The sequence below is a fragment of the Phocoena sinus genome, chromosome 15, assembly GCF_008692025.1.
Source record: "Phocoena sinus isolate mPhoSin1 chromosome 15, mPhoSin1.pri, whole genome shotgun sequence".
Classification (NCBI taxonomy): domain Eukaryota; kingdom Metazoa; phylum Chordata; class Mammalia; order Artiodactyla; family Phocoenidae; genus Phocoena; species Phocoena sinus.
The window spans coordinates 52,169,623-52,186,058 of NC_045777.1; the positions used below are offsets into that span (position 1 = coordinate 52,169,623).

At 57.6% G+C, this 16,436-nt stretch overlaps 1 protein-coding gene and 1 non-coding gene across 2 annotated transcripts; both read left to right on the forward strand.

Annotated features, from left to right (window-relative positions):
* Nucleotides 1-1,555: 1,555 nt before the first annotated feature.
* Nucleotides 1,556-8,645, forward strand: ZNF213 (zinc finger protein 213). Its single transcript, XM_032605458.1, has 6 exons — nt 1,556-2,557; nt 4,049-4,548; nt 5,305-5,428; nt 5,621-5,688; nt 5,890-6,013; nt 7,087-8,645. Exons 2-6 carry the CDS (start codon nt 4,150-4,152, stop codon nt 7,728-7,730), a joined length of 1,359 nt encoding a protein of 452 aa, XP_032461349.1. The 5' UTR covers nt 1,556-2,557; nt 4,049-4,149; the 3' UTR covers nt 7,731-8,645.
* A 7,495-nt stretch (nt 8,646-16,140) lies between these two features.
* On the forward strand, nt 16,141-16,213 carry TRNAR-CCG. The gene has a single exon. It is a non-coding gene; the product is annotated as a tRNA-Arg (tRNA).
* The last annotated feature ends 223 nt before the right edge of the window (nt 16,214-16,436 follow it).

Below are 16,436 nucleotides of genomic sequence, written 5' to 3' on the forward strand. Positions count from 1 at the left end.
TCAATTTCAATATAACTATATACAAATTATCATCCATCAGCAATGCCCAATAGAATATATGGTAGGTGTGCTAGTTATTCATTTATTGTCCCTCAAACCCCCAGTACACCCTTTTGTCCTGCTTTGTGGTAATGGAGCCGGATCCCATGGACGTTTCTCTTTTGCAAGCCAACTTGTTGTTAATCTTTGTCAGTACAGGGTGAAGAACAACGTAAGGGCACACTGGAAAAAGGGACTTTCAAGTTCCTTCTTCCTTGTGTAGTTTTCCACTGGGGCCAGTAAGGGGAGGAGAGGGAGCCCAGTAGCATCCACTTCAGCGGTCTTCTTAGAACAGCCTGGGCTCATCCCTTCCAGCAAGCAGTTCAAGCAAATGCAGGAAGGTGTACGTAGTAAACATCTACAAATGGAAAAATTGAAACAATCTAAATATCCAAGAGTAGGGGACTTTAAATGGAATATGGAACTTCCATGATTTGGAATACTATGCACCTTGCACAACAGATGGATTTTGATAGACTTTTTTTTTTTTAAATATTTTGTCTCCACAAGGCATTACTGTTATCTGAGATGAATTTTTTAAAATTTATTTATTTTTGGCTGCATTGGATCTTCGTTGCTGTGCGCGGGGTTCCTCTAGCTGTGTCGAGCACAGGCTGCTCTTCATTGTGGTGCGGAGGCTTCTCACTGAGGTGGCTTCTCGTTGCGGAGCTTGGGCTGTAGGTGCGTGGGCTTCAGTAGTTGTGGCCCGCGGGGTCAGTAGTTGTGGCTCGCGGGCTCTAGAGCGCAGGCTCAGTAGTTGTGGGGCAATGGCTTAGTTGCTTCGCAGCATGTGGGATCTTCCCGGACCAGGGCTCGAACCCGTGTTCCCTGCATTGGCAGGCGGATTCTTAACCACTGCACCACCAGGGAAGTCCTCTTTGATAGACTTGAGCCAACAAAAATTCATTAAATAGAATTATTCCAGATTTACCTTAGAAATAATCATAGATGTAGAACTTGACTGAAATATTAATAGTGCTTATTTCTGGATGGCCTTATTAGGGATATTTTTAACTTTCAGTTATTTTAACCATCAGTTTTTCAACAAAGACTGTGCCAGGCACAGTATTTAAGTTCTGGAAGTAGGGCAGTGAAAACAGTCTGATATCATGAAAATTATAGTCGAGTAGTGGGGGGCAAATATACAAATATGTCAGGTAGTGATAAAAGGAAGAAAAATAAGGCAGGGCAGAGGCATGGCAGCGGGGGCCAGGTGCTGTTTACATAGGGTTAGGGAAAAACCACTTTGAGGGAGTGCCATGTGAGCTGAGTGAGGAAGTTAGCTTTGTGGATATGGATGCCTTTAAAATTTTCCGTACTTTATTTTCTTTCCTACACTAAGGATGCAATGCTTGCATAATCAAACAACAACCACCACAAGAAAGGATTTTCTATTTCAGAAAAAGATCTGGAGCCTCATATCTCCAAGGGGAGTAAGAAGAGGGTGGCAGCAGGTCCAAATGCATAGAGCTTCCCCGACGCGGCCCGCCTGCTTTAGATTCTCCCCAGCCTGGAGAGCCCCGCTGTCCTTCAGTCAAATCTGCTGGTCGGGGTCCGCGTCCCCGACGGCCGCATCCTGCTGAGAGACCCTAGCCGACCCTCGGGAACAGAGGATCGGCGCAGGAGGTTCCCGGCCCCTCACTGGACTGCATTTCCCAGCAAGCTCCGCGCCCTGCTAGAAGCGGCTAAAGACTATTTGGGTGGGTGCGGGACCCTAAAAGCTATAAACGAGTCTCCTAAGGCTGAGTTCCGGCTCCTGGACCACGGCCCCCTCAGCTCTCGACCCACTGTGTAGCGGAAAGAGCAGGGGACGGAAGGAAGAGTCCACGCCCGAGCATCCCTTGCGGCGGAACAGGCGATCCACTCGTAGCTGGGCCCAGAGACATCTCTGCCCAGCAGGCCAGCCTTGGCTTTTCCTTTTCACCCTTCACGGGTCAGAGGAACACAGAAAACTGAAAGACAAGGCGAGAGGGAGAAAGCGCGAATCTAGGGGCAGACCTCAGCCTGGGGGCATGGGTGTTGACCACATGACGTCACTGCCTTCTGATTGGCCATCCCTGGAAATTCTCACCGTTCATTGGTCACCCGTCAGGGAGAAGGCCGGTATAGTAGGCGAACGCCCTCCTGGGGAGAGTAGTTGGGAGTGCTTGTCTCGGCGCACGCGCCGTGTTGTTTCCCGGCGAGCCCCGCGCGAATTTCCGGCGCCGAAACCTGGAGGCGGAAACTGGGAACGCCTGGGCGACTGTGGGCGGTGTGAGTCTTGGGGGGCGGGACAGGCGACGCGGCCCGCCTGGCTGCGAGGTCGGGCGCAGGGCTCCGGGAGGCCGAGGCCGGAGCCCCGAGGCAGAGGCCGAAGGGGGCGCGCACCTCAGGGAGGTGCAGGGGAGAAGCCTGGGGCGCCGCACCCGCTGCCCGCCCCTCCGCCTCTCATCTCCGCTCAGGCAAGGCTGCTGGGACCGAGCGCGGAGCTCTGGCCGGGTTCGCGTTCCCGACTGCCGAGTCCTACTGAGCGACCCTGGTGAGTCCCTGGCTCTGTCCGAGCGGAGCCTTCTCCTCGGTCACTGGAGGATGAGCATGGAGAGCTTACCTTTCAGAATACACTAAATAAAGTGCTTAGTGTGTAGTAGTAAAGAATTGGAAACAACCTGAATGCCTCACTCGGGTGGGTATTCATTAAGAAACGAGTATATCCATACCACGGAATCTCCTAGAGCGGCTGAGGCAGCATTGTTGGGTAGAAAAGCAAATGACAAAATAGTATTGCGGTAAGACCTGATTTATGTAAAAACACGCACAAAGCACTTTTCTCCCGGTTTCTATGGATATATTTCCAGTAAGTGAACAGGGCAAGATTTGGGAGGTCATATGTCAGACTGTTAATGGAGGTGCAGCTGCAGTGTGGAAGGAAGAGTTTCTCTTTTATGTATTTCTGTATTGTTTAACCCCCCCCCTTTTATTACAATGGTTTGTATCACTTTTTTTGTTGAAACAAAAAGCAATTGAAAATATTCCAGGGCTTCCCTGGTGGCGCAGTGGTTGAGAGTCCGCCTGCCGATGCAGGCGACACGAGTTCGTGCCCCGGTCTGGGAAGATCCCACACGGCGCGGAGCGGCTGGGCCCATGAGCCATGGCCGCTAAGCCTGCGCGTCCGGAGCCTGTGCTCCGCAACGGAAGAGGCCACAACAGTGAGAGGCCCGCATACTGCAAAAAAAAAAACAAAACAAAAAAAACATATATATATATATGTATTCCAAAATACAGACCTTTCAGGACTGTTGTGAAGAGAAGCAGTAAGGTATAACTATGTCTCACGTTCATGTGTATCTGGATAAATGGCTCAGGATGGTGTCTGTGGGCCCTTTGCTGATACACTAGGGGCCAAAATTTGAGAAAAATACAAAATTTGAGAAAAATACATATATTGTATATTAAATAATGCCGCCAGCGCAATCTGGTACAACACTCAGTAATCAAAACATTAGTTTAAAAAAAACAGTTTTTTTGGCCGCACTGCACAGCTTGCGAGATCTTAGTTCCCCACCCAGGGATCGAACCCGGGGTCCCTAGCAGTGAAAGCGCAGAGTCCTAACCACTGGACCTCCAGGAATTCCCAGTTAAAAAGAATTTTTTTTGATTGAAGAATAATATACAGAAATATACATCAGAAGTACAACTTGATAGATTTTTACAAACTGAACAAATACATTAATATTTCTGCCATAGAACCTATGAACATTTACATTAAGTGAGATAAATTGAGGTTATAAATATGCTCATCTCATGTCAGTAGACCAGGTGGTGAAAACCTGGGAGTTTTGGATTTTGGAGCTGAGGATAAGGAGCCGTGGATCTGTATTGGTAGGAGAGAGTCATGTGAGCAAGGCTTTATAGGAGAGCCTAAAATAGCCTTCAAGGCCAGGAAGAACGGGAGCTGGAGTCCCTGGATGTCCCTCAAGGCTGGTGATTGCTCATGTACCGCCCCCCTCCTGCTATTCTGCTCTTTCCCCAGGAGTGCCTGTCCAGATGCCAACCCAGCTGCCACTGGGGATCCCTCTGGGAGATTGAAGGCCCAGGTTGAGGCTGACCAGCCCTGAGCCTTAGGCCAGGGGAATGGCAGCCCCCCCAGAGCCTCAGGACCAGGCCCCTGGGGAGGGAGAAGGGCTTCTGATCGTGAAGGTAGAAGATTCCTCCTGGGAGCAGGACGCTGCCCAGCAAGAGGACAGCAGGGATTCAGAGGTGTGCCGCCAGCGCTTTCGGCAGTTCTGCTACGGGGATGCGGGTGGGCCCCACGAGGCCTTCAGCCAGCTCTGGGAGCTCTGCTGCCGCTGGCTGCGGCCTGAGCTGCGCACCAAGGAGCAGATCCTGGAGCTGCTGGTGCTGGAGCAGTTCCTGAGCGTGCTGCCCGTGGGCGTCCAGGGCTGGGTATGCGAACGATGCCCAGGGAGTGGCGAGGAAGCTGTTGCCTTGGTGGAGGACCTGCAGAAGCAGCCAGTGAAAGCTTGGCCACAGGTGAGGGGCCCCTCCCGCATCCAGGGGCACCTGGATAGCACCTGGACTGAGGAGAGGTGGCCATCTCTATAGAGATGAGTCCTCCAGGGGGTGGGGCGGGGGTTGGGGGTGGGAGAGGACATGGAGAGCCAGAGGGAGCATCCACAGGAGCTTGTCATAATGTGTGGCCTTTCTGAAAGACACTGTCCAAGTGAGTCTGGTTTCTTTTTGGTGGCTTTGGAGGGTAGCAGCAGGACCAAAGTGGGCATGCTCCAGGAAGGCAGGTTTTAGCTCCACAGGTTCTGCAAACGTTTATTTGTGTTCTGCTCTAGGCCAGGCCCTGGGGATACAGTGATGTGCATAGTGAGAGCACCAAAGGGGGTGTGAGAAGGTAGAGCTGTGCCTGTGAACCCTGCTGTCTTGTGGGGTGTTGGGTCCTTGACACTGGAAGCGTCTGGGGAGATGCTAATGTGTGGTGGGGGTGTGGGGTTCTGCCCTTGACAGGAAGGTCTCCCCCCACTGCCCCTTGCTAAGTGGCTCTTTGATTCTGGCCTTTGGGGGCTGGTTCTTGCCTCACGCTTGGTTGGGGAGTGTCCCTGGGCACATAGCACTGCCTGGTGTCACATTCTCATCTGGTCTTTCCTGGGGCCCTGTGTTGACCTTCTTCCCCACACCCAGCCTCCTGAGGGATGTGTCCTGTGTCTCCTTCCCAGGGATTAAACTCTGTCTCCCCCATCTGGTCTTGGTGCTGATGAACATGTTGTGGTTCCTGCACAGGATGTGCCCTCAGAGGGGGCGGAACCTGAGGCTGCAGTCCAGGAATCTCAGGCCCAGGGGCCTCCCCGGAAGGCAGGGACACAAAGCCGGCCACCTGTACCCTGGGAGCAGCACAGCCATGGTGGTGAGTAAACTTGAAGGTGGCAGAGTGGCTGGACAGGGGCCTGGGTCTTTCCTGGACGTTGCCCTAAAGGGAGCAAGAAGGGTATTTCTGTTCTGAGAAGGCAAGGTGTGTACGTGTGTGTGTGAAGGAGAGTTGCGAGATCTCACTCCCGGCCTGGGCTGGCCTCTTTGAGGCTCCATTCTTTCCCTGCAGCCCAGCTTCCAGCTCTTCTTAAAGAGGGGAGCACCAGAGAGACAACAGATACCTGCTTTACCTCCGGGGTGAGTTACCAGTTCCTTTGTCCCCTCTGATGCTGATGAGTCCCTGTAATGGGTCTTGCCTTCTCACCAAGGCCTCTTCCATCCATCCTTTTCTGGCCTGGACCTGTCCTGTTTCCCATCCCCCTTCATGTCTCTGCCCATGACTGCCTGGGGAGTCCTGAGCAGGGCAGCCCTGAGCTGGGTTTTCTCACCTCATTCCAGGGACCTGTGACATTTGGAGACATTCCCTTCTATTTCTCCCGGGAAGAATGGGGGTCCCTGGACCCTGCTCAGAGAGATCTCTTCTGGGACATAAAAAGGGAGAACTCCCAGAACGTTGCCCTGGGTAAGCAGTGGGCACAGCAAGGGGCCTAGGGGTCCTTGACTCTTTTGAGCTGGAGGCTCTCGCCTCCTTGGAGTCCCAGCAGCAACGGAGTCCCAGCAGCAACGGGTGGGCCCAGTCAGGCCCCACCCCTGCACACCCTGCTGGAATCCTCAGTCTTCCTCCCAAGTCCTGGCTTAGCTGGCTCCAAAGAGGGCTTTCTGTGCGTCTCTTTAAGAGCCCCCGGAGGTTTCGTTTGTGCTGGTGTTCACTTTTCTCTGCCTGTGATGGCATGGCCAACATGCCAGGACTGTGCTGAGCACGGGTACAGGCATTTTCTCATGGGATCCTCACAACCCACCGCATGAAAGCGTGTGCACATTTATAGACGAGGGACCTGAGACTCAGAGAGGTTGAAGGACACTGAAGGGACGGAGCTGGGACTTCTTGCAAACGTGGTTGTGAGGCCCCCTCAGCCTGCCCAGTGAAGAGGCGCGGAGAGACACCTGCTCACTAGAGGCCGCGCTGCTGGGTTTCTCTCCAGGTCAGGGCCTTCCTAAGCACTGTTTGGGGATCATCTCATCTAATCTGTGCAAGCCAGTGGGACCAGCTAAGATCCCTCCTGATCTACTTCCGTTTGTTCTTGAGCTGAGAGGACAAGAGCTCGTGTAGCGAGAGGAACCATGTTAGCTGAGCCCTGTGGTTCCTTGGTTGCTGATAACAAATGGTGAGGGTTGGGATCATTTATAGATGACCTCAATCTACGCAGTTTTGGCATTTGAATAGGCAGGGCTTGGGGTGGGACGTTGGATCGCAGTGTGGGAGGGGGGCGTAGATTGGTTAGGCCTGTAGTTAGTAAGTGCCTTTGCTGGAGACACCCAGCAAGCCCCTTGCCGCTCACTCTGAACGGTTTCTCTGTCGTCGTTTTCTCGTGTCCCCATTCCATGGAGGAGGAAGCTGAGGCTGGAGTTTGCCGGAGCCCAGGGCTGTCTGAACCTGAGCCCCAGGCGCTGGCCGGGAGCCTCGTTTCTGTCTCCCCTCAACTCTGTCCCTGGAACCGCATGGCACTGAAGAGGCCGCCTCCTCCCCGCTTGCAGGTTTGGGACTCACAAGCCACAGCGAGAGATCCCGGCTGGAGGAGGTGGTGACGGCGCTCCCGGGCCAGGCTGCTGGCGATGTGACCGTGTCCTGGAGGCTGGAGGAGGCTGAGGCCCGGCCGGGGGTGCCCCGGGAGCGGGCGGCGGGGGCGCGGCGGGGGCGGCCACCCACGCGCCGGCGGCAGTTCCGGGACCTGGCGGCCGAGAAGCCGCACAGCTGCAGCCAGTGTGGCAAGCGCTTCCGCTGGGGCTCCGACCTGGCGCGCCACCAGCGCACGCACACGGGCGAGAAGCCGCACAAGTGCCAGGAGTGCGACAAGAGCTTCCGCAGCTCCTCAGACCTGGTGCGCCACCAGGGCGTGCACACGGGCCAGAAGCCCTTCTCCTGCTCCGAGTGTGGCAAGAGCTTCAGCCGCAGTGCCTACCTGGCCGACCACCAGCGCATCCACACGGGCGAGAAGCCTTTCGGCTGCAGTGACTGCGGCAAGAGCTTCTCACTGCGCTCCTACCTGCTGGACCACCGGCGCGTGCACACGGGCGAGCGGCCCTTCGGCTGCGGCGAGTGCGACAAGAGCTTCAAGCAGCGCGCCCACCTCATCGCCCACCAGAGCCTGCACGCCAAGATGGCCCAGCCTGTGGGGTGAGGGCCGGAAGGGCAGCCCAGGCAGGGTCCCCACCCGGCCCAGTCCACCATCTCCACTGCCGGCAGGACTGCAGGGTCCCCCACGTGCAGAACCCATCAGCCCTGCCCGCCTGGGGACCTGGCCAACGCCCACCAGGCATGGAATCCCTTGTGACCTCGTGGCCATGCCCCTAACTGCTCTGGGGTTTTTCTTGCCCCCTGGTTTCCTGGAGCCCCGGCACATTCCAGGCTGGTGGCGTGAGCACAGGGGAGAAGCTGGGGCACAGGGACGTATGAGGACTCGGGCAGGCCTGGGGTCTCCATCCCAGAACCCCCTAAGCCTTGCTTGGGCCCGTCGCTCTCTGTTCCCAGCCTTCTCGGCTGGGTCTATGAGCTGGGCCTCCTGTCCTGCCATCCTGTGCCTTCCCACGGGGGTGAAGGCTAAGCCTTAGGGTACTGCTGGGCTCTGGGAGGGTCAGTCAGCCCACACCCATGAGGACCTGGGTCCTGGGTGCAGCCACAGGGGCTTTCTGGCCTCCACCCCTTCCCATTTCCAGACCTTGACCGCTCTGTGCTGTCCCAGCAGCATGCAAGCTGCCTGCCTCTGCCCTCAGCCAGCTCGCCCCCAGCTGAGTTCCCAAGAGTCACCCTCTACCTGTCTGGGGAGGGTGGTGTTGGCTCCAGGGACAGAGGCCAACTGTGCAGACGAAGAACAGGGCCAGCGGAGGCCCGCTGCCCCCGCTGCTCCCCAGTCTCCTGGAGTTTCGGGGTTTATGGTACTTAACACTAGCACTCCATCAGCACTTTGTCACTAACTCCTGAGGCGCTGTATTCCCTGCAGAAGGGCATTCACAGGGACAGACCACAGGCCCTCCCAAGGAGCTGGCCCAGCTGGCCTCAAGGGCAGCAGAAGGGTTGAATAAACATGAAAACTTTCTCCAGGCTATTCTTGTTCTTTAGGTGGCTGCTGGGGGTTGGGGGGACCTGGAATTCGTACCCCTGGGCCTCCTGGCCTGGTGGTCCTAGTGGCACGTGATGCTGGATGGTCATCAGGTGGAGCCACATTCTTGGCTTCCAGGTCACCTGGGCCCCAAGGGCTGCCATGAGCCTTGGGTCCTTCATCCTGTCAGCTAGTGCCTGTCCTAGTCTGAGAACAGCTCAGGATGGGACAGCTGGTGGCACCCCTCCCTACTCAGCAGGAGAGTGAGGGAGCTGACTGGGAGTGGGGTCCTTACAAGGCCACTCCCTCTCTCCCTTTGATGAAATGAGGAACCAGGCTCAGAGTCCGTGACTGGTCAGGGTGGTGGCTCATGCTGCCCGTAGAGGATCTGGAGCACTAGGCTGGACCCTGTGCTCAAATCCCTTAGGGAGAGAGTGCTGCTGAGTCAAAATGGGCCATGCCCCATCCCCACCCAGCCCTTCACATCTGACCCCCCCCCCCCCCGCCTCTGCCATCCCCAGGCTGGGCCCTGTGGAGCTGGTAGGCACGTGCTGAGAGCACCTTCTACCCCACCAAGTCCTTTCTGATTCACCAGGTGGTGGCTTCAGGGGCCACCTGAGAAGCGGTGGGGGCGGGCTGAGACAAGATGTTTTGTCCCGCAGTGTGCGTGTGCCAGCCTCTCTGCGCCCCCATTTAACCCGGGCTTCATCCTGAGGTCACTGGACAGACCCCATTTCCCAGATAAAGCCGCCGGGGTCTCACTGGACAGCTGAGTCCAGCCCGGGGTTTCTACCTCTGGGATGATGCCCTTCACTGCTCCCCATGCCCTCAGGCTGGCAGTTGCTCTGTGTGTGTGTGTGTGTGCGTGTGCACGTGCACGCGTGTGGGTGCCCTGAATGAGTGAGTAGGGGTGATGGGTGGCGGGAGCAGTGCACAAATTTTTTTGGTGCTGGTGGCTGGCTCAGAAGGGAGACACAGGTGTAACGAGATCAGATAGCAGGTGGGCCAGGAGCTAAGAATAGGATTGGACACAGGCTCCTGGTGCAGGTGGGGGCGTGTTAGTGCCATCCAGGAAGCAGCCTGCTGGAGCCAGGGAACAGAGCAGGGCCTGGGGTCGTAGGGCCCAGAAAGCAGGGTTCCAGGGCAGGGGACAGGGTCCAGCTCAGCTCATAAACAGAGCTGATAGGATGGGACTCAGGGAGAGGCCAAGGGTTGGGACCAAGAGCATTGGCACTGGGCCCGGGAGGTGAACTCTGTGCTCGGAGGAAACCCCCACATAGCCCCATGGCTTTCCTGGTGTCTGGGACCCTGCAGGTGGCCTCGCAGATGGCAGATGCTCGGGACAGCCTGGGAAGAAAGGTAGTCGGAGGCACGCCCTGACCCAGCCCAGCTGGCTCCCAGCTGAGCCCTACCCTGGCCCGACTCTGGCCTTGCCTCCCCAAGGTAAGTACAGTGGGCAGGGTCCAAGGGTGACCCTGACACTCAGCAGTCCTGAGGTGTCAGCCTCTACACTCGCTGTCCTGGAGGGTGTGTTCCGGACGCTGGGCTTTGAGAGCTGCAAGAGGTGGGAGGCCTTGGTCCAGGTGAGCCCTCGCCTGCCTCTTCCCACCTCTGCCCCCAGTCCCACCTGGGGCCTCCCTGGACTCAGGCCCAGCACTCGCTCTTGCCCTAGGGTTTCCGTGGGGAACTGGTTAGGTTCCGGGAGCAGCTGGATGCCCACGGGGGCCCTGTGAGCTGTGCTCTACTGGCCTTGGTGGCCCCCAGTGAGCAGCTGAGGCAGCCGCAGCAGCTGTCTAGGAGCTGAGCCGCTGTGAGGCTGGTGGGGCTGCCCCAAGTCTTCCTGCTGCTCTCCATTTCCCCCCGGGGGTGAGTGGGCTGGCCAGGGACCCCCAGTTGCGGGGCAGGGCAAAGTGGGTCTGGGGGCTGGGCAGGAGGGCTGAGACCCTCCCTCCAGGCCTATGTGCTGCTTCCCCACCCAGCTACCCCCAAGCCTGGAGCCTTCCTCACTGGCCTGGGCGAGCTCTGTGGCCGTCGTCTTCACTGGTCGCTGCTGCAGCTGCTGACCAGGTGAAGGCCCAGAAGGGGCGTCCAGGAGGGGGGCTGTGGCTCTGCTGTGTTGTCCTGAACCCATTACCTCCACCCATTCATTCCACAACATAAGGCCATGTTGCCTGCAATGGGTGTCAGCTTCAAAGCCTCGCCTCCCACCCCCACCCACGCCCGTCCTCACAACCCACTCAGGGTCCCCCACACGTTGCAGTATCTTCTCAGCTCCGTGCCTTTGCCCAGGCTGCTCCCTCTGCTTGGCATCCCTCCCTCTCGACCTAGCCTCACACAGACCCTTCCAGGCGTCAACCATGCCCCTAACAATCCCTGGGTTGACACTTATATTCCCATCCACCCCTGTTCACACTTACCTGGCAGTGACTGTCTCGTCAGACTGTGGGTCCCTGGGGTCCAGGGCTGGGGATGATTCAGGTCTGGTCCCGAGGCCCAAAGGTCTCAGTGGGCAGTTGGGTTGTCACTGGAGGTGAGAATGGGCCCCAGCTCTGCTCCACAGTTCTCCCCGGCCTCCCCAGGCGGTGCCCACCCTGCGAGCCTTCCCAGACAGGCCCTGACCCGCTCTGGGAGCGCCCCATCTCTGTGCACGCTGATCCCTGGACCCCGGGGAACAGCATAGCTAATGGTGCAGCAAGTGTCTACCTGAGGCCATCCATGTCCTGGGAATCCTGTGATTCAGCCTGAACTAGGACCCCCCTTGGGCCCTCCCTTTCTTTAGTCTGTCTCCTCCTCCCTCCATTCTGGGAGGGTTAGTGTCTGGCAGGGTTAGGGTCTGGTTAGGGTCTCTAACACGCCCCCACCTGCACCAAACTAGTCCTTACCAAAGAAACTGTGGTAGCCAGGAGCCTGGCCAAGCTGTTCCCTGGAGCCAGGGTCCTGCTCCCCCATAATTGCACCCGCACGGAGCGGCTGCCTGAGGAGTCCTCCGGCCCTAACCCCCACCAGGTCTTCTGCTGGACAGCTGAAGAGTCCTCAGGGGCTACCTACTGCCCGGTATTTGGGAGCTCCTTGGGGACGTGGAGCTCTGGGGGCCCGAGATGAGCGGGACAGGGCTGGGGTCCAACCATGTGGCAGCAGTTTCTTTCTTTTTTTTTTTTTTTGACATTTATCTTGGTTTATTTTATTTTTTAATACATGTTTGCTTTTCTGTGGCAACAGTTTCGACTGGGAGAGAGGCTCGGGAGACCTGAGGCAGGGAGGCGAGGAGCTGGGAGGTCCTCAGACCACTTTGAATCCACCTTAATCCTGTCTGTAGCCAAAACCCAGCCTCAGCGTTCAGTGTGACCTGTCTGGGGCCAGGGCCGCCCTCCTCCTGGCCGTGACCCAGGACCGGCCTGGGGCCCAGCACGATGTGGAGGCACTGGGGACCTGTGCCAGGCCCTGGGCTTTGAGACCACCCTGAAGACAGACCCTATAGCCCAGGTGAGGGGAAGCCCAGAACTTCTGGTGGTGCTCTGAGGAAGGCACCCCCCACCAGGACCCTGGGCACTCTCTCCTTAGCCTCTTACCAATCGTGGGCAGGAAGTGCACCCCCAAGTTTAGCCTCCATCCTCCCTGCTGCACGCATCCAGAACCCACTTCCCTGACTCTGGAAGCACAGCCTCCAGGGACCCTGAAGCCCCCCACACTGGCCATTTCTCCTCTCCCCTGCTCAAGGCCCTGGCTGGACCCTCAGGCTTTTCCTGGGAGGGTCTCAGGTTCCTTCCCAGACACCTGTCAGCTCACGGCCCTCCCCTCACAGCTCTTAACTTTTTGGTGCAGCTTCTCCAGGGGGGCCAGAGAACCAGCTGCAGGAGGCTGGACCCACGTCACCTCCAATGAGGCCATGCAACCAGAGGGTTAGGAAAAGAACTTGTGGGACTTCCCTCGTGGTCCAGTGGTTAAGAATCTGCCTGCTAATACCGGTGGCACAGGTTTGATACCTGGTCGGGGAACTACGATCCCACATGCCACATGGCACTGCCAGAAAATTTTTTTTAAATTTTTAAAAAAAGAAAGAAAGTAAAAGGACTTGCTCCCCGGGCCTGAGGCTGGAAGGAGGTGGGAGGTAGTGTGGCAGGGTGTTAGAGAAACCACCCAGAGAGAGGGCCACCAGATGCTAGGGAGGCCATGACTGTGGCCCAGGCCTGATCTCATCCCCACCCCCAGACTTTCCAGGAGGAGATGGTCCATTTCTGGGAGTGGCTGGATGTCTGCAGGGGCCCTGTGAGCTGTGCCCTTGTGGCCCTGATGGCCCACGGGGGGCCTCAGGGGCAGCTACTGGGGGCTGATAGGTAAGAGGTGCAGCCAGAGGCGCTGGTGCAGGAGCTGAGCTGCTGTAGGGCCCTGTGGGGATGCCCCAAGATCTTCCTGCTTCAGGCTTGCCGTGGGGTGAGCAGGGCCTGGAGCCCGCCCTGGAGGCTGGGCCGGGTCCTTCCCTCCAGCCAGCCTCCTGCAGCCCTGGCTCTCCTCACCCAGCCCTCAGCCTCCCAGGACTTGCTGTCCACCTCCTCCAAGAAGCCTGAGTGAGCCCTGCCCTTTCCCCACGCCCTCTCCCAGCCTCTCCTAGGGGTCATGTCCATGAACTTGAGCACTTCACCCTCAGCACCTGTCATTCGGTGCTCTGAATGTTTCCAGCCTGGCAGCCTGCCCAGGAGCTCTGGGGGCTAGAGCCCTGGAAGCACCCCCAGGTGTCTCCTGAGTGAAAGGACCTGACTGTTCCCTCCTTCCCCAGGGCACAGGGATGCACACTGGTGTGGGACACACACTCTCCCCTGGTTGTGGCGCTGGCTGCAGGCACCACCAGCCACCCCCCCACCCCCCCCACCCCCCCCCCCGGCCGATGTCCTCCACATCTATGCTGATGTGCAAGGTGGGTCTACCTACCTCAGGGAGCCTGGGCTTGGGCGGGGCTGGTGGGGGGAGCTGTCTGGAGAGCACTTCCAGGGCTCTGAGCTGGGATCCTGCTGCCACCTCCTTCCTCTCTTCGCCAAGAAGATGGGAAGGAAAACCTTAAATGGCAAAGGCCTTTGAAAATGGAGAGTTTCTTCCCCTACTTGAGCCTGAAACAAGTGAAGGTGAAATAGCTTTTCTGAGGTCACACAGCTGGTAAGAAGCAGCAGGGCTGAGATTTGAAACTTGATCTGGCTTTCCTGCTCTGCACTCTTTCTACTGCCCTGTGTGCCCTTGAGCAAGACTGGAGGAGACCCTTGGGGCTGGTGGAGTCCCAGGACGCTGGGTAAAAGGCATTGGTCCCTCTTGCAGGCAGCTTCTCCGGGGGCCCCACTCCTGGGAGCCCTAACCAAGCAGACATCTTGATGGTCTACGCAGCCACTGAAGGTAAGGGGATGGGTCTCCACAAAGCCCATTACACAGGGCCTAGCCTCCTGACCAGAGATCTGAAGTGGCTTTAGGGGCATCTGGCGCTTGGCTGTTGGGGTGCAGGGGTACCAGCCTCGTCGCAGTTAAGCCGTCTTCCTTCCATGTATATTATTTATGATAATAGTAACGATGGTGAGCACATGTTGAAGGCTGGCTCTGCTAAGCACTGTACCTACATCCTTTCCTCTAGGCTGTAAGTTCCATGAGGGCAGGACAGTTCTGTCTGCCTCAGGGCCCTGGCCAGTGCCTGGCACGTAGTAGGTTCACAGTAAATGTTTCTTCGATATTGAATCCATTGTATATTCACTACACAAACATTGAGCAACAACTTGATCCGGAAGCGAGAAGTTCCTGCTCCCTGCCCCATTCTCTTGCCTGACTGCTGGGGTCCTGTATGCTTGCCCCCACCTCCACCAACAATAGGCCCCTGGGGATTGGAAGGCAGCTGGCAGGGGCCTGAGTCTGACACTCTGGCCCTGGTCCCCTGGCCTGGGCTGTGTAGCCTTTTGGGATGAGAAGGGCCCAGACTTTATCCAGATGCTGGTGGAGGTCCTCAGAGCTGACCCCAGGGAAGACCTCCTGGAGCTGATGACTGAGGTGAGTTGGGGGTGGGGGGGTCCCCTGGGGAGAGGAGCTGGATTCATCCTTCTTCTCAGCCCTGGTGTTCTGGTCACCTCCTATTCACCCCATTGCAGAGGGAGGGATACCCCGCCCTCAATAGTATGAGACGGTTGAACACACAACACCTGGCCCTGGACGGTGAGACGGACAGCAGTTATTAACCACATATACTCACAGCTGGGGGAGGAGGACACCTCAGGCCATTCTGGCCACTCAGTGTTTCCCTGGGGAGCACAGGGAACCAGCAGGGGTTGTAGATGCAGACTTTGTAGTAATGGGGTGGGGTACTAGTTTGAATAATTTCACAGGCTGGCAGGGAACTGGGGTGGAGTGTGGCTGATCTGGCTGGTGGGGGAACTAGCGGGATGGGGGGGCCTTCTCTGCTGGGTCGGGGGGTACAGCTGACAAGAGCAGGGGAAACCAACGGGGCCTGTGAGACCCAAAGATGTGAAGGCAACACTTAAAACTTTAGGCCTTACAATACACTGGATGCCAGGCTGGGCGCTGGGGGACCTGGCAGTCCTGGGCACAGGCTGGGTGTGGTCGGCACAGGTCAGTTGGCAGGTGTGCAAGCTAGACGTGCTGGGTCCCTACTGTGATGAGCACCGCAAGGCCTGTCTGGAGATCTGCAGCTCGTTGAGGTGCTGGCTCTGCCTGCAGGCCTGACTGAGCCCGCGGCTACCAAGGGGATGCTGACTGTGGGTGGCCACCCACCAACGCCATCCCTGACCCCATCCGCTCCTCGGTTTCCTCATCTAAAAGCGGCGCGATAGCACGGGAGGCTCAGCCGCCATGGAATAAACATGATGATCGCTGTACACGTGAATAGCGCCTGCACGCAGGGAGCTGTGACACTAAGTGAGATAATGTATGCAGAGTGCCTGGCACTTCAGAGGCTGGGCCCACTGGGTGAGGAGGGGGAGCAGGGGAGGCGCCAGGGCAGCCTCCGGCTCTAAGAAACCCAACATGGGCTAGGCTGAGCTGGATGTCCTGGGAAAGGGCAGCGCGGGGTCCACACCATCCTCCCAGCACGCGCACCCCACCTGCACACCACGCTGGGGCCACGGACAGGGCCTCTGCCTATACAGCAGTCAGAGTCCATTCTGGGGCCATAAGACTGGAACAGAGCATGGCAGGTTTAGCAGTGCTGTGATAGGGGAAGCAAAGGGGCTGGGGGAGCAGAGGGCAACTCCTGACCCACTGCGGGCCGGGAGCACGTGGGAGAAGAGATCAGGAGCCTCTCGGGACAGGAGGGGCTTGGGCAGCCTCACCCAGGCTTGAACCCTCACTTGGGCTGTGCTCAGTAGCGCTCAGTCTCACAGCTTGGAGCCCCGCTCACACCGAGCCCGAGGGGCGGGGCTCCTTGCCAGTGTGAGCATGCGTATTACGGCATATTGAACAGGCGCCTGAGAAAGCTTTATGAGAAAAGCTGCAGTAGGAGTAGTGGCAAGGCCGCGTGGCCTAATGGATAAGGCGTCTGATTCCGGATCAGAAGATTGAGGGTTCGAGTCCCTTCGTGGTCGTTGCGGAGATTGCTTTTTCTACTCCGGGTAACAAACAAAACAAACACTTTTCCCCCTCTCCAGACTGCTCCCTACGCGGGCCTAGGATCTTCGGGCTATGTCCGCCCCTCGGACGTAGCCCTGCACCTGCAGCTGCGTAGCTCGGGACACCTGGGAGGCCCCGAGGGCGCTGTGAGGACCTATAGTGCTCAGATCCAGACGGAATGCTGACTCTGAAGTCCAC